The sequence below is a fragment of the Myotis yumanensis genome, unplaced genomic scaffold (genome assembly GCF_028538775.1).
Source record: "Myotis yumanensis isolate MYYU_CA2020_CCGP unplaced genomic scaffold, mMyoYum1.0.hap1 SCAF_5, whole genome shotgun sequence".
Lineage (NCBI taxonomy): Eukaryota > Metazoa > Chordata > Mammalia > Chiroptera > Vespertilionidae > Myotis > Myotis yumanensis.
The window spans coordinates 5,240,634-5,265,394 of record NW_027223756.1 but is presented as its reverse complement, the minus strand read 5'-3'; the positions used below and the strand labels follow the sequence as shown (position 1 = coordinate 5,265,394).

The 24,761-nt window shown below is 58.9% G+C and overlaps 1 protein-coding gene across 1 annotated transcript; it reads left to right on the top strand.

Moving 5' to 3' along the window:
- Positions 1-104: 104 nt before the first annotated feature.
- On the top strand, positions 105-24,761 carry NEURL1B (neuralized E3 ubiquitin protein ligase 1B). The gene is made up of 5 exons (XM_070414402.1): positions 105-268; positions 17,296-17,841; positions 20,560-21,273; positions 22,970-23,095; positions 23,450-24,761. The coding sequence occupies exons 1-5, from the start codon at positions 238-240 to the stop codon at positions 23,692-23,694; spliced, it is 1,662 nt and encodes a 553-aa protein (XP_070270503.1). The 5' UTR covers positions 105-237; the 3' UTR covers positions 23,695-24,761.

Here is a 24,761-nt window from a genome sequence, read left to right as displayed (position 1 = left end):
GCGCGGTTGGAGGCGGCAGGCGGCGAGGGCGGAGCTGGCGGGTCCGGGCCGGTGGCTCCGCCTTCTCCCGCCGCCGCCGCCTCCCTCCCGGCGGTCGCCCCAGCTGCCGCCGGCAGGCTCGCCCGTGCAGCCGCGATGCCCCGCGGCCCGCCCTCGGCCCGGGTCCCCGGCCCACCGCGCAATTAGCGTTCGTGCGCCCTTTGCGCGCCGCTGCCAACGCCGCGCCCCGAAGCAGCGATGGGCAACACGGCGCACAGGACCCTGCCAGGTACGCCGGGAGCCCTGCCCGGGAGGCGGGCGCTGGGGTGCTCCTCTCCCTGGGGGGCCAGCTGGGGGACTTCCGGAGAGCCACCCCCGCCTTGGAATCCTCGGCGTCCAGTGGACTGGACTCTAGGGCTTCCTGGACCCCATATCCGTGTGCGCCTGGCGGGTGGCTTTGCGCTCCGGGAAGGCGGGTACCGCGTCCTGGTTACCTTGGGGACCCCCATCCTTGTTCTCCCGGCTTTGGCCAGATGAGCGAAGGGGCCGCTGGGGCGATGCTGTGCGCCCCCTCGCCTTTGTTCCAGCCTGGGGGCGCTGATGAGGGAGCTTGGGGCGCCCTGGGGGTGGGGGGTGGGGACTGGAGCCGGGCTCCCCAGGGCTTCCGACGGCCAGAGCCAACCGTTGTGTGGAGACTGCAGCTACTGAGAGTGGGGGGTGCTCTCAGGAGCACCCCAGCTTACTGCTGTCCAGCGCCTCCGCGGCACAAGCTGCCTCGGTTTGGCCAGGTTCCCACGCGCACCCCCGGCTGCGCCCCCCTCTGGTGTCCGCTCAACTAGGGACTCTAGCCCCTCGGAGTCGCCACTGCAGAGCGCATTCCCCTGTAGTTAAAACCAGCACAGAACCGCGGGGGCAGAGTAAGGGGATTCCGAGGGTGGGAGTGGGGGCAGTGGAGGTCTCACTGCTAGGATACCCGGTCACGGTGGAACAGATCCGCGCGGAGGCTCTGTGCCGGCACTTAGCATGTCCTCGCCTTTGCACGGAGGGTATGCAAAGAAGCTTCCCTGGAAGGGTGTGGGTTTCAGTTTCACAAGTGAAATTGAGGCTCAGAGGAGGGGAAGTGGCTCGCCTGAGGTCACACCGCCAGCAGGGGGAGAGTCTGTCTGGGTGGGGACCCCAGTCCGTCGGCCAGCCCTTCTCCCATCCCCCGTGTCTTTAGAATGAGTCTTTATTTTGGTTGACGGCTGGGCATGTGTAGCATCCTTTATGCAGAAGGTGAGGTGTGTGTGTGTGTGTGTGTGTGTGTGTGTGTGTGTTGAAAGTACAAAAGCACACACACACAGAAAGTACAAAAGCACAGCTCGGTGGGGGGGCAGTCAGCTGTGGGTAAATGTAGTGTGAGGCTTAGGGGGAGAGGGACCATCGCCCATCTCTGCTCTAACACTCCCAGAGAGCCCTCCCTTCTAGGTGTTGCCAAGCAATCATTGTTCCTTCCCCTGGAGGGGACTGCAGTGGCCGGAGCTGAGCCGGGGATTCCCAAGGCCAGCTGATGGAGGAGGAGCCAACTCCTACTTTTCTACACCTTTGGGCAGCTTTAGGGCCACTGCACTCAAACCTCCAAATCCTCAGAGAGGCGAGGTCACCCGTGCGTCAGTGGCAGATTTAGGACTTGAACCCAGGTCCGCTGACTGACAGGGCTATTGCCTCCTGGGGGGAATCCACCCACCCAATCAGAGGTGTCCGGGGTGATGGCAAATACGGCAGCACCTCCCAGCCAGGAAGACACGGCGTGGAGGCACGGGCCCCTTTTCAGGATTTCTTAACTAAGAAACGTGCATGCTGTTCTAGTAAAAAAGCCATTCTGCCACCTGTGGGTCAGGTTGGGGTGAGCGAAGGCACAGAGGCTGTGAGGTGAGCTAAATATAGCTGGAGGTTTCTGTGGTCTCAGTCCACTGGGCCTGGCTCTGGCCTGGGCCACGCTGGGCTGGGCCGGGCTGGGTGCCGGGGGTTAGGCGGCTCACCCGCTGCAGTACCTAAGTGTCTCCTGAGCCACAGCGACCTGCCTGCGGTTCGTTTCTCACATACACTGTGCCTTTTCAGTCTGTGATGCTCCCCACCCCTGGACTATCCTTTCTAGCCTAGTCCAACTTTCAAAACCCAGCCTAGCCCTAGCTGGTTTGGCTCAGTGGATAGAGCATCGGCCTGTGGACTGAAGGGTCCCGGGTTTGATTCTGGTCAAGGACACATGCCCAGGTTGCAGGCTCAGTCCCCAGTGGAGGGCGTGCAAGAGGCAGCCAGTCAATGATTCTCTCTCCTCATTGATGTTTCTATCTCTCTCTCCCTCTCCTTTCCTCTCTGAAATCAATAAAAGATAAAAAATAAAAAATAAATCCAGCTTAGTTGCCACCTCCTCCAGGGAGCCTTTCCTGACCACCCACACCCGATCCCATCCTGCGGTCTGCTACCTAGATCCCTCCTTAGGTCTCTGCTGGTACGTCTGCCCATGCCGCGTGGCGGTCACCCACCTCCATGACTCGCCTTGGGGTGCGTGAGGACGGAGACCAGGTCTGGATCATCTTGTATCTCTGGTTGCCCAGCTCAGAACCTGGTGCCTGGCAGGGGCTCAGAAACAGGCAGTGGAGCTGTGTCGCCTGCATGTGAGGCTGAAAGAACACTTGGCTCAGCCCTGCCCTGCAGAAATCCTTGTTTCATTCTCAGGAAAAGGACATGCGTGGGGTTTCTTCCTCGGGTCTTGAAATAGAGAGCTGGCATTTGCCAAGCACCTGGATTCTGGGCCAGGCTTCCTGCATATGTGGCTTCATTTACATGCCAGGCACGCGTCTCCTTAAGGCTCCTGCACTTGCTGAACCCTCTGCCTGGAACCTTCTTCCACCAGCCCCCCCGCATGGCGCCCCCCCCCCCCTTGCTTCCATCAGGGGCCCTGTCCCCAGCACTCGCCCCTCCCTCCACCCTGCTTCTCATTTCTCCTTAACCTGGGTCACCACGTGCCGGCTGTGTGTGTAGTCGGCTGTTTATTGTCTAAAGAGGGAGGGTTTTGTCTATTTGTTCACTGCTCTATGGTCAGCACCTGGACCAGTGGCTAGTATACAGTGGATGCCCTGGAAACCTTTGTTGAATGAATGAGTGCATTTAATTCGTGCGACGGCCCTGCAAGGTAGGGGTGATCGTCTCCACCTTACAGGTAAGGAAGCCACAGCTCACACGGCGCATCCAGTTGACAGACGAGGATTGAAATCCAGGTTTATTTAGCTTCAAAGTCCTGCATTCTTCCTCCCACATGTGGTGCCTCCCCATCCATGGCTTAGATAACGCTGATGGGCATCCAGTCCACCGGCATGCCATTGTGTACAATAAGGAAACGAAACAGCAAAGGAAGGAATGTGCTTTATGATCAATTGTGGGGCCGTCCCTGGCAGAGAGCATCGGCAATTCCGACGAGCAGGAGTGGGCCCGGCTCAGCGTGGGAACCCACGTTGGCTAAACTCCTGCTGTGTGCACGACCCATTCCTTTCTAGTTGCAATCCTGCAAGGTCAGGGGCCTGGCTCCATTTTACAGATGAAGAGACTGAGGCACAGAGAGGTTAAGACACTTGCCCCAGCTCACACAGTTAGGCATCGGCAAAGCTGAGCTTGAAGACCCAGGTCTGTCTTATTGCTAATAACCACGTGGGCCTTTTCTCCGGACTCCATCAGCCTTCTTCTGGATTTTGTAAGGGGGGAAAAGTGTAAACACGTGGGGCGCGGGGGGGGGGGGGGGGGGGAGCAGGATTTCTGGGGGGGGGAGGGGAGGGTCGAGGAGGAGGAGCTCTTCCCTGTCTTCTCACATTTTGCCCCTCCCTCAGCACGAGGCTCCGTTTGGAGAAGAGGCTGAACTTAAACTCTCCGTTGGGCTGGTTAATCATTCAGTCTGTCCATTGAGCAAGTCAACCACCTTTTTGGTGTTAGTTCAGTCGCCGGCATCCTGGAGCTTTGGCGGGAGAGAAGTGTTGACCTTGCCAAGCTCTGGTTGCCTATTTCAAATCCTCCGAACCCCTTTGAGGGGCTCTAGCTATCCCCATTTTACAGGGAGGCAAATGGAGGCTCGGAGAGGTACCAAACAAAGGCACTCTCCTGGAGTAAGAGGGGAGCCAGTCTTCCTCATCCAGAGGGGCAATCTGCAAACGCTGGCCAGAGCGGGGAGGCCCTGCTCCTCCCTGGGCCCCTCGGATGCCACCCCTGGCCCGCAGAGCTGCTGGGAAAGGAGAGCGTGGGTGCTGGGGCCTTGTGGGTCAGCTCCGCTCCCTGGCAGTGGGCGGTGATGCTCTGAGGGCCTGGCAGCCACTCCTTTCCCTGGATCTGGACTTTCTTGGAAAGACAGAAGCCTTTGTCACTCTATTCACAGCCATTGCAATGGCTGTGTGGGTGACCCCACGGTGACGCTCTCTGCTCCCCGCACCTCTCTCCCGCTGTCACCCAGTCACGCGTAGTTAGGCCAGGCCTGCCTGCCTTCTCCGGCCCATCCGCCTCCCTCCCACCCAGTGGAGCAAGAGGCCTGAGCTGAGCCTCTGAGTGACAGTGGTCCCGCCGGCAGCCCTGAAACCCACAGGCTGTGGACACGTTGCTGGGGCCTGATGCGGCAAGGCCCCTTAGTGACGGCCCATGAGGATGCTGGGGCTGGGGTGGGGTTGGAGGGTGGCGTGGCTGGTCCAGCAATGGAAGTGAGGAAGAGGGAGTGGTTCTGTCCGGTGTGCAGGACAAGTGGAGGAGGTGCCCAGGGAGAAGCTGGAACCAGAAGGAACTAGGCCCATCCTCCGTTTCTACCCTCGTCCTGCTCCCACCTCTGCTCCCTGCGCTCTCTCCCCTGGCAGGAGAGGAGGGAGCTCTGGGGCTGTGAAAGTTGGGAAGGCTGCCTGGAGGAGGTGACATCTGAAGGAAAGTTCTAGATGTCACCTCTACCCTCAAGCGTCATCTCCTTCAGTCTGCCTGTAGGTCTTCCTGTGGCTCTGTCACCCAAAGATCACCCTGATCTCCACCCCAAGCTGGGGTGACCCTATATTTAACTGTGTTCACCTTCATTCATTTTCCTGACACCTATGGGCACCTGTCACGTGCCAGGCACTGGAGGTTCAGCGGTGAATGGGATGGTCAGCCGCTGGTGGAAGAGGAATAGAATGTTCTAGGACAGTGGTTCTCAACCTTCTGGCCCTTTAAATACAGTTCCTCATGTTGTGACCCAACCATAAAATTATTTTCGTTGCTACTTCATAACTGTAACGTTGCTACTGCTATGAATCGTCATGTAAATATCTGATATGCAGGATGGTCTTAGGCGACCCCTGTGAAAGGGTCATTCGACCGCCAAAGGGGTCGCGACCCACAGGTTGAGAACCGCTGTTCTAGTAGCACGGTACAGCTTTGATCAGGCTACCAGAGGGCGCAGGGCACAGGTGCCTAAGAGAGGGAGGGATCCGTGTCCACTGCCCCGAACAAGGCCTGGCCGCCAGACCAAGTGAGCCATCTACTGTGGGTCATGCGCAACCAGCTTTAAAACAATCTGTAATGATGTAGAATAGAATGAAGATAAAATATTGAGTGATCTATGCAGTGAGAGTGCTTCTGCTTCATGAACTTTTGTTTCAGGTGTGTGTGTACATGCGTGTATGTGTGTGCGCGCACATGTGTATGTGTGTGTCACAGTGTGAAATGCATTTCTCTCCACGGGTCGTCGTGTCTAAGGGTCATGATGAGCCCACTCGCTGGTCAGCCGCAGCCGGACGTCTGTGTCCTGGCCTGGAACATGGATCAGGCTGCCTGGGTTCAGATCTCAGCCCAGCCGTTTGTCAGTGGAGGGACTTTGGCCAAGGTACTTTCCTCTCTGCCTCAGTTTCCTCGCTGTGAAATGGGGAGGGTGCGTGGCTCCCGTGGTTGGTGGGGGTGGGAGTGAACTGGAGTGGAGCAGGCAGTCTTTAGCACATGCCCAGGGCGTTTGCTGTCCCCATGGTAAGGAGGGGCCTTGGGCCTGCCCTGGGGTGCCCGGCGGGGCTGGCTGACGGGAGCCCTCATCTCCTGCCTTGAAAGCCCAGGTGACCATGAACCGCAGACCCAGGGCTGGCCTGGGAGGCACCCTCCATGTGCGCTGACGGCAGTCCCATGGGTTCTGGAGCTCTTTCCAGGACACCTGATGTCTGATGAGGAGAATCTTCTTGGCAGGTCCAATTTTCCAGTTTTTATTTGTCCACCAGCCTTCAGGCTGGGCTCTGTGCTGGGCCTGGGGTCACAGCCTGGGTTTGGGGACTCAAGGTCTGATGGGAGAGAACTCGAGGACAGGCAGGTACAGCAGTAGCTGGGGGAGGGGGAGCCCAGAGGGGTGAGAGTTTAGAGAATGCAGGAAGGCTTCCTGGAGGAGGTGCTGTCCAGCTGAGCCCAGAAAGCAGAGGAGTTAGCCAAGAGGAGGGACCAAGAAAGGCTGTGCACGGCAGAGGGGCTAGATGTGCAAAGGCCTGAGGGGAGGGAGAGCAGGCCATAGGTGGGGAGCTGTGGCATTCTGGGGGTCCCAGTGCAAGTGGGGGTAGCATGTGGAGTCAGAGGCCAGGCCGGCACAGTCGGGAGGCTTAGGTTTCCAGCTGCCTCCCTCCCTGGCTGGGGGATGAGACGTGTTCGCCAGCAGGGACGGAGCAATTGCGTGGGGCGGCTACAAGGACCTCTCAGGACACAGTGTGTCATCTTCCTCGCGGACAAGAGGCAGCTCTGCCCTCCTTCGGACCCAGGGGCTTTCTGTGCTTGGTGGTGCTCTGTGCTGGCTGGAAACAGAAGCTCTGGAGCCAGGCGTGTGCTAGCGCTGAAAGCAGAGAGGGAAGCGGGGCAGGCCTGGCTGCTCACCTGGGCCGTGGGGCAGAGTGGTCAGGGCTTCCGCCTGCTTGCCCCGCGCCAGACCTTTACCTGCTCCGTCCCATTTACAGCAGCAGGGCCAGCCCTCCACGGGAGCCTCCCATTTCACAGGTGAGGAAACTGAGCTCACGGGTCAGGCGGCCAGGAGGTGGCAGGGCAGCATCTGACCGCAGGCCTGCCCGGCTCCAAAGCCCCTTCGCCTCCGTCACCAGGGGGCACTGCCCCTCGCCTCCCTCCTGCGCCCTGCGCCCCTCCAGTCCTTCCCACAGGCCCTCATCTTGGCCGTCCTGGGAAGGTGAATGACAACTGTCTACAGCAGCCAGGATGAAGCTGCCCCCAGAACCGGTCTGTCCCCTCAGGCCTCACCCTGAATCTGCAGCTCAGAAGGGGGAGTGGCCTCTGGGAAGCCTGCCCTGGAGGAGGGGTGAACCCCTTCTTCCTGCCCAACTGGGGCTTGGGCTTCTGACGTGTCGCCCGGTAAAAACTGCCCTGTGGTCAGCCACCCACACTCGCCACTCCCAGGTGTCCTGGTGCATCGCCCACCCGGAGCTCCAGGCGGCACCCACCAATCCGTGAGCAAGGGCGCCCGCGGGGAGACCCCTGTCGCCCTGCACGCCCTGCACACAGGCTGTCCTGCAGGGAGGAGCGTGCTGTCCCCATCAGGAGGGTTGGTAGGAGCACGGGCTGAGCTCCCCGCACCCCACCATCGGGTCTCGGCCCTGCCTCTTCATTAGCCAGATAAGCAGCCTGACCCCTCCAAGCTTCGATCCCCTTTTCTGCAGAAAGGGGCGGTGATGTGACCTCCCGGGCATGCACAGCGTCCGACAGACAGTAATGTCCACACGGGCCACCTGTTAGGACTGGATTCCCTGGGCCAACGAGCCCCGGCTCCTCTGAGCCCCGAGCTCCCCAGGGAGACACACACACAGAAGAACAGTAACAACCGCTAAGTGGTATCACGCAGCCAGTCTGTGCCGGGCACTGTTCCAGGCAGGTGCCTGCATGGAACCCCAGGACAAGCCCTGCGAGATGGCTACTGATATTAGTCCTGAGTAATGGCTGAGAGAGCAGACAGAGGCACAGAGAGGGACAGTCACCTCCCAGGGGCACACAGCTCGGGGAGTCAGGCTGGAAGGAAGGGGTGTTGGTGTGGGGTGGGTAACTGCCAGGTTGGGGTGGGGGCTCGAGCTGGAAGCCCCCTAGTAGTGAGCAGGGGTCTGTAAGCATTTAGAAACCCTGGCAGGCTTGTGGTAGTCGCTCACCTGCTTTTTTACTTGTTTCTCTCACACCTGCCTCTCGGCATGGCAGGGGGCAGGCTCCAGTGGCTTGTGGTTCCCGGTGGGGACCCCAGCTGATATCCCCCAGTGTCTGATGTGTAGGCCTCCAACTGCCTTTCAGAGCAGATCAGGGGACAGCTGATGTCCTGAAGTCTCTCTGGACAGCAAAGCGAGGGCCATGCCACCCCTCAGGGAGCCACGGATCCCCAGCAGCACGGCCTGCGGATCTGCGGCCTGAGAGCTGTCTGCAGACCGTGAGGCCAGCAAGCAGGCAGGATGGGGACCAAATGCAGATGTGACCCATGTGCGGGCCTCACACGGAGGCACATTTCAGCTTAAAGGAAGAGCTTTCTAACTGTGAAGCTGCCTGGAGTGAAACGGGCGGGGAGGAAGCGCCCGTTGCGGGAGGGGCATCGGTGTTTAGCTGGGGCTGGACATGGACATTGCAAAGGCAACTCGAGCACCAGATGGGTCTGGGATGATGGTCCGTTAAGGCGCCTCTGACCCTGAGGTCTGATGGGGAGTGCTGTCCGGTGCTCGCCTGCTGAACACCGGCAGGGCCCTTCACCTTCTCTCACTTCTACAATCCTCCCGCCAGTTCTGCATGTTGGGAGATTTTAGCCCCATTTTATAGATCGAGAAACGGAGGCACAGAAAGATGAAGTCACGTGCCCTGCCCAGGTCTGTTCCCTCCCCCCACCTCCCATCCTCGGCCTTTTTGCAGACGCGGCGACAGGTATTTCTGAATGGGGTTAGGACAGCCATCCTTGGACATCACTCCCGGCTCACCCTCACCCCTTCTCTCTTCACCCTTCTAACCAGACTCGGGCAGCTCAGCCTCACCTCTGGGCGACCGGGGAAAGTTCTTTAATGAGTAAGCCATTGGGGGGAAGTGGTGGGGTGGGGATGGCTGGCACTCGGAACTGGCAGAGCGCCCATCGCTATTAACAAGCGTGTTTTGTTTACATCCTCAACATTACACATTGTTTATAACATAATTATATCCCTCGGGCGCATGTTTTCTTCCCTTCCCCCAAGGATGATGGATTTATGAGATGGGTGGGCACACGCATACCCCGTGTCTCCAACGCCTGGTCGACTGGGTAACTTTCCACTAACCAGAGGAGAGCTTCCGTGCCTTCGAGGTTCCGGAGATTCAAGGGCAGGAGGTGGGACGGTGGCCTTTCCCTGCCTCTGAAGGTGGCGCAGACCTTCATCCCTGCACGCAGGTCACCGGGGCTTCGTTCCCCAGGACCCGTGAGCGCTCGGAATCGCCACACCCCACCTCCCATTCGGCGGCTGGGGGCTCTGTGCAGGCTCACACGGTTACAGATGTGCTCTGTGGCTGGAGCGCCAAGAGACGTGGTTAGAAAAAGAGCACTGGTTTTGGAGGCAGCCTCAACTTCAAACCTCGGGTCTCTAGCGAAGCTGTGTTACCCTGGGCAAGTCACTCCCCCTCTCTGAGCCTCCATCTCCTTGTCTTGAGGATGGGCGTAATGATAGCCCCTCCCTCACGGGGCTGTGGTGAGGAATAGATAGGAGACTCCGTGAGAAGTCCGAGCCCAACACAGTCCGGAAGTGGCCACTGAAGGCAAGACAGCGGTGCTCCTGGAATTGATGGGGGAGGGGACCGATCAGACCGTGACTTCTTGCCGTGTCTGTGGCACCTCTCCCGGTCCTGGGATAGATGTCTAAAGTGCCCTCTGGTTGCCTCGGGAAGCAGTTCTGCGTTCAGGCGCACCTCGGTTTATTGCGCTCTGCTCTCTTGCAGCGATCTGGACCTGACCCCGCAGGCGGGCCGAGGGGTGCCTGTGGTGGTCCACAGCTCACACGGGCATTGGATTCAGATCTGAGTTGAATCCTGACCCAGCTGTTGACCTGCACATGATCTTGGACCAGACTCTCCCCGTCTGGGCTTAATGTCCTCGTCTGTGCCATGGGTCCACAGGGCCATAGAGACAGGCCAGTGAGCCACTACTCTCAGATCACCCGCGCTTAGGATGTGTGGATGGAGATTCTTCTCGGGGCTTCAGAGTTCGCATTTCCAACACATATCCTTGACTTCTCAGGGAAGGGGCCGAAGCCCCGCAGACTTCCTGCACGCCTCGTCCGCCCACACCCACAGGCTCCCAGGAGCCCTCAGGCATCTGGAGGAAGGCCAGCGCGATGGAGGCGGGGAGAGCAAAGAGAAAGCGGGGTCTTCAGAGAAGGAAGCGGGTGGAAGAGGCACCCTTCAGAGTCACTCCTCGGTGGGCCTGAGAGCCAACCTCGGCAGGGAAGGAACGGGCATTCGTTGAGGACTGACTGTGTGCCAGGCCCTGTGCGCCAATCTTCCCTGCAGGGACGACCTCTACACTCTGCCCAGAGCACCACAGACCCTTCTTCCTAGCCCTGGGAGCCAGGCTGGTATGGGTTCAAATGCCAACGCCACCGCTTCTTGGCTGTGTGACCCTGGGCAGCTCTCCCAACCTCTCTGAGCCTCCCTGCCTCACCAGCAGTGGGTCTTCAGGAGGGTCCCAGGCGGCCTGTGGATGGAGGGCTGGTTTCAGTCTCCGCATTGCCCCCTGGGAGGTCTGCCTCTCAGACCGTGCCCCGCCACGATTCCTGTTTCAGACCTCAGGGATGTCGGCCGGGCTCCATTCCCCTGCCCCTCCTAATCAGTCACCGCTCTCCTTTTTTAGATGCCTGGCTTATTGTTCATCCCAAGTTCCACCAAACCAAGGCCTGTGAGCAGCTCAGAACAAGCTGATTGATGATCTCCACCCCCACCCCTGCCCCTCCCTGAGACCAAGGCAGGGCCCGGCTCACCCCCTTCGCCCGAAGGTGGCTTAGGCTACCTGTACATAGTCTTGCTCTTTTCTTTGCGGGTCGGGGGGAGGGGGGGGGGTGAGTGAGGGACCTTAGGGGGCAGGGAGGCATGAAAGAGGAAGGATGCAGCCTTCGGGATCCGACTGAACCAGATTGACACAGGCACTGGCTCCGCGGGCTGGGCGGCCCCTGGCAGGACATCCGCCTCTCGGGGCCTTGGGCTCCTCGTCTGGAAGCGTCCTGGCAGGGGTGGCGACAGTGAATGGCTGCGGGTGAGCCCCTGGCACACACTGCCAGGGCCACAGAGGTGGGCTCCTGCCCCCGGGGCCGGCAAACTGCCCAGCGGTGGGGCCTGTGGAACGTTTCCTGGGCTCCCGGAGTGAGAGCAAGGGTGTGCAAGGGAGCTTTCTCTGCACCAGCTGCCTCTGACCCTGGAAAGCAGGGGTGTGGCTCTATTGTTCCAGAGTCTGGACAGGGCCTGCAGGTGCTCCCGGGGGGCCGAGGTTATTGAGCAGCCAGGCTTCTGGGCACCACCCAGGCCGGGGAGTGGCTCCCCTCGAGGCAAAGAGAAGGAGAAAGCTGGCAGACTCCACAGGCAGCTGCCCCGGGCTGCCCGGAGGAGAAGCCGGTGCTGAGGGGCAGGGCGGGGGCAGGGTGGGGCCAGCCCCTTAAACCTGGAGTGTGTGTCTCCCACTGCGCTGGGTCGTTTTGATAGGGGAGAAGGAAGGAACAGTTTCTATGGGAAGATGCGGGGCTTAATCTCATTCTTCAGACAGGTGGGTTCTCGGGGTTCCTCTCCTGCTCCAAACACATCATTGGCCCTCAGGGCCTTCTTGAGGCCCCTCGCCTCTTTTGCCTTGCCTCTAAGATCTTTTGTGATGCGACCCCTGACTCCCTGTCCACTCTCCCCTTTCCCTTCTGCCCTGAAGTCCTTGCAGTTCCCCAAATGCCCTCAGCTTGTCCTCACGTCCTGGCCTTTGTGCTGTTCCCTCCGCCCGACACACGCTTCCCCGTCCCAGTCACTTCTCTCCGCAGAGGAGCTTCCCTGAGAAGTGTCCCCTGGGCCCCTGTCCTTCGTGCTGACCACCCTGTGCGGCCTGTGTCTGTACTGTCCCCGGCTGTGGGGGGTGGGGACTGTGTGTGGCTCGGCAGGACCTGTGTCCCTGCAGCTAGCACGGGCCCTAGTACGGAGTGGATGTTTCCTAAATGTCAGCTGAAGGAGGAAGTGATGTACTCGGGAAAGAATGAGGGCATGTTCCCAGCCCCCTCCCCCCGCATCCCTGGTGCCCTCCCACCCCCACCCTGGGAGCTGGCGCCTCTGAGTTTGGAGTTTCCTGGGCCGGGTTATCAGGAGGGGCCCAGCAGGGGGTCCGACAGGCTTGGGAATCCCGGGGCCACTGAGAACTCTTTGAGGGGGTGTTGGATGACCTCACGCCCTGGGAACTCGTGCATCCAGCCCACTTGAGCGGAAAGGCTGCCGGCCTGGCCTGGAAGGAGCCGGCTTCTCCCAGCAGCAGCGTCCCGTGACCTCTGGCCTCCCGCCCGGCCTCCCCGCCGCCGACAGGAGTGTCACTGGCTGCACTGAGGTGACCGCACTGAGGGTTTTGTTTGCAAAAGGGAGGGGAGGGGAGCGGGTGGCAGTTTCCAGCGCGGGCTGGCCCCTTTCCACTCGGGGTGCTGGCTGACCAGGCCTCTGGGGCAGAGAACAAAGTCCCATTAAGCTGGCGGCGGCCCCTGGGCACATGCCGCTGCCCCACTTGGCAGGGTGAGGCGCGTGGGTTATTCTGGTTCTAGCCCACGTTCAAGCCTGCCAGTGGGAGAGGCGCGCTATGGGCCAACGGGGACCCACATCCTCGCCCTGCTTCGGGCGGTGGGGAGCCCTGCCCGGGACCAGCCTTGCCTTTTCTCTCCAATGCACATGCCACCACACACACACACACATGCATGCACACGCACACACACATATGCACACACACGCGCACGCACGCACCATGTGGCTTCCTGCCGCCCGCGCTGTTGGTTGGCATTGCGGACTTGGGCACATGTCGCTCGGATCACAGACTTCTCTCCTGCGCTCCACAGGCCGAGGCGGGATGTCAGGCAGGTCCCGGAAGCCCCATGTCAAATGGCATGTGGATTGTGGGTACGTTTCGGGGAAAGAGGCCTGCACAGCTTTCAAGGCCTGTGACGGGCCCCCACGGAGCTGCCTGGGAGGAGGGCGCACCTGCCCAGTGTTGCTGCTCTCAGAGCCTTAGTTTCTTCATCTGGAAAAGGAAGGGGGTAAACCCACCCTGAAGGGTTGTCCTGAAGACTGCACCCAGCACACGAGGCCCGCGCCTGGGTGATCAGCGCTCTGTCCACGGCTGGGTGCGGGGAGGGTGCAGAATAGACTGGGCTCCCTGGCAGCTCTCGCCCCCTGTGGAGCAATCTGCTGAAAATTTCAGTCGAATGCCATCTGCTCGAATGCTAACGCGCTGGAAGCTGTCATCTCGGCGGCCAGAGGAGCAGGAGCTGTGGCTTCCTGCCTGCCCTGCTCTGGTGGTAAACGCCATTTCCCGACTGTTTTTGGAGCAAAGGAAGGCTGGGCTGGGCTGGGCTGGGGCGAGGAGCGGGATCCGTTCAGGAGGTGGCCCAGTGTGCATTTGGGACGCTGCTGAGATGGCTTAAAAATAGGCCTGTGTCGTTGGACATCAAGGGAAAGCAACCCCAGGGTTTGCAAGAGGCCTTTCCTGGCCAAGGTCGCTGGCCCTCCCTGGGAGAAACCATTCAGGACGTATTCCCCAGGCCCACAGTAGGCATCTCTGACCCGGGAAAAAAAACCTTTTCTGTAATAAGGTGGTTTTAAAAAGAGACCGAGTGTTTAGTGAACACCTACTATGTGCCACATACTGAGTATCTGATGAGTTGGCCTCCTTTTTTCTCAGCAATCTTGCAGCGTGCCGATGACTCTTACCGGTTTTCTAGGTCTGGTTGGGGGGGACCCAGAGACATTAAGCATGTACCTCAAGATGACACAGCTAAGATATGACAAAACCGGATTTAAACCGGGTCTGTCTCCAAGCCTGTGTTCTTTCTAATTGCCTCTCAAGCTGAGATTTAGAAAATAAAAACATTTAGTGAGCATCTACTATGTGCCAGGACTCCCGCTGGGCTCTCTGCTCTCTCGGGGACGTGAAAATGCAGTGCGGGGTAGGCTGTGCATGTGGGGAGACCGAGGCAGTTTTTGTCCTTTCCGAGCTTTCCATAGTGTGGCTGCAGCGTCTCCTGCAGTGATTTAAAGGCTGAAGTCCGGGTTTTCCGTGGACATCTCCCAACCGGATGCCACTCTCCCTGGGCCGAGCTAAAAGCAGGTGTGGGTGTACAATTTGGAGGTTGCCTGCTCTTTTATGTTCAGCATTTTCAACTTATGTAAATAACACATCTTCTTAGAAACGTTTTCCCTCTGTTTTCTTTAACGCACATCAGGGCTCTGGCCTCAGAGAAGGGGAAAAAGGAGTGTTTATCCCTCATTCCCTGAAGGAAGTTGGATCATATCAAGATTAAACAAATATGTAAACTTCGCTGGTGACTTGGCTGCAGTGCGCCCTAACATATAGTTGGATTTGCAGGACTCTTCCCCTTATAGTAACAAAGCAGTGTTTCGCCCAGCCCAGCATTCACTTCCACCATGAGGCCGCTCTGAAGGAACATCTGCTTAGAATTCCCAAGTCCTCTGGTATGGAAACTCTCCGATTAAGAGATAAGGTTGGAAAAGCAACAGTGATGTCAGGGGAGCTCAAAATAATCAAATAAGGGTGGCTTGTGGTCTCTGGGGCTCCGAAGGGCTTTCATCTGTGGTCGTATTTCATGTTTCCTGGAGAGTTTGCCGGCTCCGGGGACCTTGGAGAGAATCCGGCCTGTGGGACGCGGGAGGAGGCGGCGGCCAGGAGCTGGTGGCTCGGACGGACGGGCCGTAGCACGCGTGCGCAGAGACCTTGGGCTGCCTCTCCTGGTGGTTTTCACCAGTGGCATTTCCCCACTCGATTTCTGTCCGAATGAACTAGCTCTCCCGTGGGCCCTTGCTTACCCTTGTGGTTCAGAGCTGGCCGCAGCCTGGCTCTGTGTCCCGGTCCTCGCTGCTGGGGGCCCCTCCCTGGCGGGCAATGCTGGCTGCCTGGCTGGAAGCCCTTCTGGCTCCCTGTCCCCCACGCTGTGCAATCTGAGCCTCTCGGGCTGGCATTTAGGGCCTTCTTGTCTGGTCCCTGTGATGTCGATGGCAACCTCACCCCTTGCCCCTAGGAAGCAGGGCCTGCCCAACCTCAGACACTCTGCCACGCCAACCGTACTTACTCTCCCTGCAAAGTCTGGCTCCCCCCGCTCTGCCCCTATTATTCCCGCAGCCTGGAATATCCCCTCTCCTCCCTCAGGACCTGGCTCTGTGGGCTTCACCTTCTGACCCATCCCTGGTTGAGTCTGGGGCCTCTGGGCCCCGTCGTCACCCAGGCCTAAGGGAGTCTGGAATGTCAGCACCACCGAGTGGGCCCCTCATCTGCCTAGGTGGCTGCTGTGTTTCCAGTGCCTGGCAATGGTGCCTGGCACATACTAGGTGCCCCCTACCGTTTGACAAATGGAGGAATGGCTCTTGTTCCTGAAGTGCCTTTTCTTATGTGGGACCGTGGCTTCATTCCTTGTGTTGTGTCTTCTGTTCGGAGAGAGGTCTTCCCCCCATGGTTTCCTCCCTCGGTGCCTGGGGCCTTCTCCTGGGGTCCGGGGAGGGTCGGCCATGGCGTGCCTGCCTCCTCATCGCCTCTCCCTCTTCATTTTCTCCTGCCCTCCCTCCCATTAGCCTCAGTAGTAATTGAACCCCCTGATGTGCCCAGAGCACAGTGAGCCCCGTGGCTGGGCGTGGGAGGAGTGGTCCCTGCAGTGGCCTGCCATGCCCTGGGGTGCCATTCTTCTCCCACCACTAGACCATCGTGTGCGAGGGAGTGCCTGCGATTAATGAGCACCTGCCAGGCACGCTGTGAGCAACAGCACAGACTCATGCAGTATCACCCCCCACCCCCCGGCTGCGGGGCCCCCGGGAACTGCCCCTGGGATGGAGGAGGAGGAGGTGGGAAGGATGACGCTTTCGCCTCAGCCCCAGGCCACCTGGGTGCATGGCCAGCAACCAGATCCTTTCAAAGAGACCATCCTGGCCCAGCCGGTGTGGCTCAGTGGTTCATAGATTGTGGCATCAATCTATGAACCAGGAGGTCACGGTTCGGTTCTCGGTCAGGGCACATGCCCGGGTTGTGGGCTCGATCCCTAGTAGGGGGCATGCAGGAGGCAACCAATCAATGATTCTCTTATCATTGATGTTTCTATCTCTCTCTCCCTCTCCCTTCCTTTCTGAAATTAATAAAAACATGTTTTAAAAAATAAGAGACCATCCTAATATTCTCCAAGTCCTTTGGGGCAAAGTTCCCTAAGAAAAGCATCCTAAAAGGTGCATGTCCTAGAAAAGTCACCTTGCTTATAAAGGATGTCTTCATTTTCTGTGGTAAAGGGAAGGGGCAGGCACAGAATTGTAGCCTAGGTCTCCTTGGAACCTCAGTATCAGGATATTATTAGTTGCCTATTAAGCACATACTTTGCGCCAGGCCCTATTCTAGAAACTGCAGCCACAGCTCTTTCAGCAGCTGTGCGAGTTAAGCAATGTCCCCATTTCACAGGCGAGGAAACGGGCTAGAGAAGTGACCAGCTCTCCCACCCATCCCAGCCAGGAAGGGCCGGCGCCTGGCTCCAGACTGGACTCTATTGTGAAGCCAAGGTCCCACCTTTCATCCTCTTGTCACGGGATCCCCGGACCCCAGTCTTTCTGTTGCCCTTTCTGCTTTGCTTTTGAACAAAAATTTCAGAGAAAAGCAGTCTTCGACCTCCCGTCCCCCCCCGCCCACACACACACACACACACTTCTCCCCAAGAATCCAAGGCCCCTGTGGCCTTTGGACAGACTGCAGCCGGAGTGGCCCCTGGAGGACCAGGAAGGATTTGATGGGGATGGAGAAGTGGGTTGACCCCAGCCTAGCTGCTGGGTGATGAGCTCATTGGTATTGGCCCTTCAGCGGGTGAAACAGCTCTGAACAGTGCTTCTCCCCCGACGGTGCGCGCGCGCGCACACACACACACACAGTCTCATTTTGCTCATCTGTGAAGTGGGTATAGTGACTTTGCTGTGGGAGTGCTGGGCTGATTGGGGTGGCTGGAACCTTCTTAAGTTCACCAAGTACTGGTTTAATTAAGATGGAATTTTTATTAAAAGATGAATCGGGGCGGCACAGTTCTGAGGGGCCCTAACCCTCCTGCCTGTCTCTTCCCGCAGACTCGAGCCCTCCCGCCCGCCTCCTGTCCACCCGGCCGTGCTGTGGGCCTGGCCCCGAGCGGCGCCCGGTCCTGGGTGAAGCCCCGCGTTTCCACGCGCAGGCCAAGGGCAAGAACGTGCGGCTGGACGGCCACTCGCGCCGGGCCACGCGGCGCAACAGCTTCTGCAACGGGGTCACGTTCACGCAGCGGCCCATCCGGCTGTACGAGCAGGTGCGGCTGCGCCTGGTGGCCGTGCGCCCGGGCTGGAGCGGCGCGCTGCGCTTTGGCTTCACGGTGCACGACCCGTCGCTCATGAGCCCGCAGGACATCCCCAAGTACGCCTGCCCGGACCTGGTCACGCGGCCCGGCTACTGGGCCAAGGCGCTGCCCGAGAACCTGGCGCTGCGCGACACGGTGCTGGCCTACTGGGTGGACCGCCACGGCCGCGTCTTCTACAGCGTCAACGACGGCGAGCCCGTGCTCTTCCACTGCGGCGTGGCCGTGGGCGGCCCGCTCTGGGCGCTCATCGATGTGTATGGCATCACCGACGAGGTCCAGCTCCTCGGTAGGTCCAGGGCCGCCGTCCCTGCTGCGAGGGGCCAGGCGATGGTTCTCCGTGCGCCGGCTGTGTGTTTATTTCACACGACGCAGAGGGCTCACTTCGCTAGGCGAGGCCTAGTCCTAAACAATCGATACATTCTAAGTCATTTATCATGACAACTCATGATCCCTGTTCTACATTTGAGAAAACTGAGGCATGGAGGGGTTAAAGGACTTGAATTGTGAAGCCGGGTTGGTCCAGAGTCCATGGTCTGGCCCAGGTTTATTTGCTTACTCCTTCATTCAATTATCTGCTCACTCACTCACTGATTCTTTCATCCATTCTGTTGCTCATTCCGTCACTCCTTTTCCACTTGCTCACTCCTTTATTCATGCATTCACACATCCACTCACTCAGATGGTAATTTATGCCCTAATCCTCCAGTGTCTACACTGTCAGGCAGTGAGCATTCAGCCCACTGGTAAGAGGCTCCAGGTCCACTGGGGAGGCAGGCAGGCAGGCAGGGGTGGCGCTGGCTCTATCAGAGGAGGCAGCGGCCAGTGCTGAAATCCTGGTGGTGAGAACTCAGGGGGAGTTTGCTGCCCTTATCTTGAGAGACATGCTGAAATTTTTTCAGATGAAATGGCATGTCTGACATTTGCTTCAACATAATGTAGGAGGGAGAGTTGGTGGAGGTGTCAAGATTGGCCATGAATTGTTCAATCTGGATAATCAGCATTCATTATACTATTTGTATAGGTTAGTTTTTCAAAAAGAGTTAAAAAGGGGGGGGGGAGGGGGGCGGGGACAACAAAAAACCAGGAGGCCAACCAAAACAGGTCTGTGAGCCAGGGTCAAAACTGGGATTGCCAGTTTGCCAAATCTGCCCTGTATGGAGGGGTAGGATTGCAGAGTACCATATCAGACTCTCACCAGGGGCTCGGGCAGGCTTTTTGAAAAAGCATGTTCAAGATTATGACTTAATTTTATATTAGGAAAACTGAAGAGGAAGAAAAATTTTATTCCATAACATAAACTATAATTCTGTATAGTAATATTTAACAAAATCTTAGCCGGAGGGACCTGGTTTTAAAGTTTGAGAAACACGTTTTCTTGCTTTAATTATGGTTAATATTTGTCACTTAAAAAAACCTTCAAAATATGTTAATGACTTTTTCTTTTCAATTTCTTTGTTAAGATCAGTCTGTGCTAGAGACCTCATTCATTCATCATCCAATAAACCACATAATAATGGGGGCTACTTGCTGAGTACTCTGCTCAGCCCTGGGGACATGGTGGTGAGCAGACTGGCACAGACCCTGCCCTCTAGGAACTCACATTCTAGCTGGGGAGACAGGCAACTATTCATCTACCAAAGTATAAAGACCTGTTACCTGGATGATAAATAACTTTATTTTGCTTTTTTACTTAACTGTAATATGTCGTATCAAAACGTATTTTCATATCACTAAAAATTATTCAAAAATATTTTCATGATTCTTTCAAAAAACTCCTCCTTAGTTTCTTGTTTTTAGAATGAGTCCATCTCTCTCTTTAAAAATTTTTATTGATTTCAAGAGAGGAAGTGAGAGGGAGAGACAGAAACATCAGTGATGAGAATCAGTGATGGGACGCCCCCTACTGGGGATCAAGTCCACAACCCCCACACGTGCCTTGATGGGGAACTGAACTGTGACCTCCTGGTTCATAGGTCAGTGCTCAACCCGAGCCACACCGGCTGGCGGAATGGGTCCATCTCTTATTGAAACCTTCTGCATTCGGTGTTTGGTGCCACCAGGCTGTGCTCCTGCTGCCTTGGCTCAGCCGGCAGGTGTTGGAGGCCTGGACTCTCGTCCTGCTTTGCCGCTTAGTGACCTGTGACCGTGGTCACACTCCTGAACCCCTCTGTGCCTCAACTTCCTTCTCCGCTTAATGGCGAGTTCTAACAGATAATAACAGACCACACTGCACAGGTGTGTGAGGACCGCAGAAGCCCCTCCTGAGAGGAGCTTAAAGCGGCCCCTGTCACAGACGAAGGCCACACGTAAAGAGCAAAAAGGGCCCCTCTTTCCCTCGCAGCTTATGTTCTGGTTGGGGAGGCAGAAAACAAAGCGTTTCCAAACGCCCTTTACAGCTTCACGAGTATGAAAACCTCCGAGGGAAGGGAGGAGGAAGGGAGAGAGGAGGAAAAGAAAGAAGGGAGCGAGGAAACAGGGAGGCAGGAGGAGGAGAGGAGGGAAGAACGGGAGGAGAAATAAAGGGCGAAGGGGTGGAGAGAAGGGAGGAGGGAGCACAGAAGGCGGCAAGGGTCTTACCTGCCCATCCCCAAGGTCAGATGTCAGGGAAACGAAGGGTTATGCTTAACTCAATCCTGTGCATCTGCGATGATGATTTTTAAAATACGTTTTTATTGATTTCAGAGAGGAAGGGGGAGGGAGAGAGAACCGTCAATGATGAGAATCATGGATCCGCTGCCTCCTGCACGCCCCCTACTGGGGATGGAGCCCGCAACCGCGACCTCCTGGTTCATAGGTTGAAGCTCAACCCCTGAGCCACTCGGGCCGGCCGGGCCATCCGCGATTCCTAAACCAACCGACACATGAACCAGAAAAAGAATAGGGGGTGGGGGGGGGAGAGGCTGGGGCCCCGGAGGCGCGGGGAGGGCTGCGGGGAGGAAGGAGGCTGGCTGATGGGCAGGGCCCGGGCCGCGCCCTCACCCCCGTCCTCTCCCTCCGCCCGCAGAGAGCACCTTCGCCGACACCCTGCCGCCCGCGCGGCTCAGCCAGGCCCGCTTCAGCGCCTGCGCGCCGCCCGGCAGCCTCGACGCCGCCAACTTCAACAACAACGAGCTGGAGAACAACCAGGTGGTGGCCAAGCTGGGCCACCTGGGGCTGGGCCGCGCCCCCGGCCCGCCGCCCGCCGACGCCGCCGCCATCCCGTGCGGGCCCCGCGACCGCCCGCGGCCCGCGTCCTCGCCGGCGCTGCTCGAGGCCGACCTGCGCTTCCACGCGACGCGCGGGCCCGACGTGAGCCTGTCCGCCGACCGCAAGGTGGCCTGCGCGCCGCGGCCCGACGCCGGCCGCACGCTCGTCTTCTCCGAGCGCCCGCTGCGGCCCGGCGAGAGCCTCTTCGTGGAGGTGGGCCGCCCGGGGCTGCCGGCGCCCGGCGCGCTGGCCTTCGGCATCACCTCGTGCGACCCGGGCGGCCTCCGGCCCGCGGAGCTGCCCGCCGACCCCGACGCGCTGCTCGACCGCAAGGAGTACTGGGTGGTGGCGCGCGCCGGGCCGGTGCCGAGCGGCGGCGACGCGCTCAGCTTCACGCTGCGGCCCGGCGGCGACGTGCACCTGGGCGTCAACGGGCGCCCGCGCGGCCGCCTGCTGTGCGTGGACACCACGCAGGCGCTCTGGACCTTCTTCGTCGTGCGCGGCGGCGCCGCCGGCCAGCTGCGCCTGCTCGGTGAGTCTCCCCCTCCCCCACTGCGCATGCGCGGGCCCGCCGGGACCCAGAGGGCGCAGCGCGGGCGGGGGCGGGAGAGCTGGAGCTGGAGCCACCGCTGAAGCCCAGCCCGCGGTTCCCAAACTTGAGGCCCATCGCACCACGCACCTCCACCTAGAGCAGCGGTTCTCAACCTGTGGGTCGCGACCCCTTTGGCGGTCCAACGACCCTTTCACAGGGGTCGCCTAAGACCATCCTGCATATCAGATATTTACATGATGATTCATACCAGCAGCAACATTACAGCTATGAAGTAGCAACGGAAATAATTTTACGGTTGGGTCACAACATGAGGAACTGTATTTAAAGGGCCAGAAGGTTGAGAACCACTGACCTAGAGTTTCCATGCAGTAGCACTGGGCCCCAGGAGGATGTCTTTCCAACAAGTGCCCCAGGGATGCCCAGGTTGCAGGTCCCTGGACCACATTTTGTCTGCACCGACCTAAGTACCTGCGGGGTCAGGGTGTGGCAGGCTTTATGCAGTCGGCCAATGCTCAGTGCACTCGTTATTTCCATTGCTATGGTTACATGATTTACATAGCCGATGCATAGTAAGTGTAGGAGAAACAGTATGTACAGTTATACCGAAAAGAGGAAGTGAGAACAACACCGTCCACAGAAAATGGATGCGGGCTTGAACCACCCTATTTTGAGATGATTCTTGCATTCCTTCATTGCCCCAGACACGGAGCACCCACCAACTGGGCCAGGCCCTGGGCTCCAGGATGGGGGGGGGGGGGGGGGGGGCGGCGGCAGAGGACCGGGTGCAGAGGCAGGAGTGCAGAGCTGCAGGGCATGGTGTTTGCGGGGCAGAGGGGGTGTGGGGAAGGTTCACAGAGCACAGCTGCTTTCTCATGGTTCAGGAAGTCGAGTCCCAAGGCTAACAGACACGATGACCGTGTCCTCTGTCACCTCGTTCCCTTCTATCCTCCTGCCCATGGTAGGAAACCCGTTTCATGATCCCATCTACAGAGAAGAAAACTGAAGCACAGAGAGAATTAACGGCTGCCGCAGTCTTTGGCTGCTCAGCCATGAAGAGGCGGGGCAGTCAGAGCCTCAGCTTCCTTCTGTGCAGAAGGGCAGGGTCCCCTGCATCTGGGGTTGTGAGGGTGAAAGGATAAGATGCGCATACTTTCAGCAGGTGCCTGTTGCCTCCCGCATGCTTAGCAAGTAGTGAACAATGGCGACTGTTGCTTGGTCCAGATGTGGGAAGGACGTCAGTAGGACTTCACCCCTCTTTCTATCTCGGAGTGCACTTTCTCTGTGCTGGCTTCACGCGGGCCGGCCCTGCGGTGCCAGGCTAGCCTGCCAATGAGCCTTTCTTCCCCGTAGTTGGAGTGAAAGTTCTAGGGCAGGCCTCACTGGCCTCTGTTGGGTTATGCGGCCTTCCCTAAACTGCCATTGAGACCAAGAGGGAGACGTTCTTACTGGCCTGGATCATGTGACATAAAACCCCAGTACTGCTTCCCAGAAGTAAACGGGAACGATGGCGGGGCAGGCACATAGTAGATGTCCACCACGCACGTACGACGCCATCGGAACCCTGTGAGGCGGCTCTTGCCCTCCCATTAGACAGAGGGGGAGGCTAAGGTGCAAAGCAGCGGAGAGCCAGGGACTGGCAGGGCAGCGCCCACCTGATGGAGTCTCTCTGTCTCAGGCACCCTGCAGTCCAGCCCTGTGATCCCGTCTCCGTCGGGGTCCCTCAGCGGCTCCCAGGACGATAGCGATTCCGATATGGCCTTCAGTGTCAACCAGTCCTCCTCGGCATCGGAGTCATCCCTGGGTAAGGAAATGCAGACCTGGGGCGGGGGGCGGGGGCAGGGGCTGGCCTGGCTCCTTCCCAGGGCTAAGCAGGGGGTCACCTTCCCCCCTACCCCCGCATCCTCTCCTTCCTCAGCTGTGCATTCAGCTGGCGGGAAGAGAAACATCTAGATATGGCACCCAAAGGGTGATAGCGGTGCCTGATGCTTGGGGGCAGGAAAGGGGGCAAAACCCAGACAAAAAGCCCAAGTTAGTGTCTCCCAAAGTTATTCCCCCATGGGATCCCCCAGAGAAACTTTGCCTTCTTGGGGTTGCCCCAACGGAACCCACCTGCGAACCACATTACTTAGGCCTGGCCTGGCCTTCCTCTCTGCAGTGACAGCCCCCAGCTCCCCACTGAGCCCCCCGGTCTCCCCCGTGTTCCCCCCACCGGAACCAGCAGGCAGCAAGAATGGCGAGTGCACGGTGTGCTTCGATGGCGAAGTGGACACGGTCATCTACACGTGTGGACACATGTGCCTGTGCACCAGCTGCGGCCTGCGGCTCAGGAGGCAGGCTCGGGCCTGCTGCCCCATCTGCCGGCGGCCCATCAAAGACGTCATTAAGATCTACAGGCCGTAGCCTGGCCCGCCGCCGGGCCTTGGCCAGAGCAAGGTCACCTTTCTGAAGCCCCTCTGGGCCGGGCAACCACCATGGCCACCAGGGAGCCCGAGGGCAGTGGCCATCTCGTCTTTCACTCTCCGTGGTGGGCGAGGCGTGACAGCCGTGGAGACGAGGCCCTGGGGGTCTGAGCCCAGGCGAGGGTTGCTTCTGGCTCAAGAGTGCTTCGCCCCCAACGGCCGACCCAAATGCAAGCTCAGGAACTGCCTGGCAGACCGCCCGTCTCTCCGGTGACCTCTCGGCTGGGAAACGGCGTCCTCTGTGCAATGCTTTTTGCTGGGGGTGGGTTGAGGTGTGTGCGTGCGTGTGGGGGCGGGGGGTGGAGAGACTGAGCAGGGAGAGGGCATGTGTGCGAGAATGAGAGAGAACGCATCGGTATTTATACAGGGATCTTGGCTCCAGGAGACTAAGGAATGTGCAACCTGGAGCCCAGACACTAGCAAGACTAGAAGTGGCTGGCTTTCTGGGGCTGTGACGTCCGCTGGCTTTGAATGTGTGAAGCCTGCACCTGAACAGACTCCCTCGGATGGTATGGAAAGGGGCCGCAGACTCCCTAGGAGCAGAGCAGGAAAAAATAGCTCGTTGTTTACAGCCCGAGCAGCAACTCCTTGGGGGTCAGGTGGGCGGAGAACACAGAAGAACAGTTTGCCTCTCTGGTTGCTAACCCGCCCTGGAGAGGCGCTGTGCTGGGCGCTGTAGCCATTTGAGGGCTCTGGGCAGGCCGCCCCCAGAAGCCTTTTCCCCCCTTCGCCCCAGGCAGCCTGATCATAAGCACACTGCCCCTGCCCCTGCCCCTGGCTGCTCTGGGTCTGTGCAGCTCCACTGTGTACCAGACAGCGGGTTATCTTTTCCTGGGGAGGGAGAGAAGCCTAGAGGCAGGGACTCGCCTGGAGCTGGGAAGGCCACTGTGAGGCACAGACAGCTGGTCACGCTTCCACCCGTGCCTGTGGGCATCACTAGGACAGCCTGCTGGCAAAGTAGGAGGGAACCAGGGCTTTGCGACCTCGTGGTTCTGATCCTCGTCCCCC

What these genes read in the sequence shown, in the direction of transcription:
- NEURL1B (XM_070414402.1), top strand. Translation starts at nt 238, where the DNA reads ATGGGCAACACGGCGCACAGGACCCTGCCAG. An exon ending in GGCGCACAGGACCCTGCCAG is followed by an intron (nt 269 to 17,295) that starts GTACGCCGGGAG and finishes CTCTTCCCGCAG; the next exon opens with ACTCGAGCCCTCCCGCCCGC. An exon ending in CGGCCAGCTGCGCCTGCTCG is followed by an intron (nt 21,274 to 22,969) that starts GTGAGTCTCCCC and finishes TCTCTGTCTCAG; the next exon opens with GCACCCTGCAGTCCAGCCCT.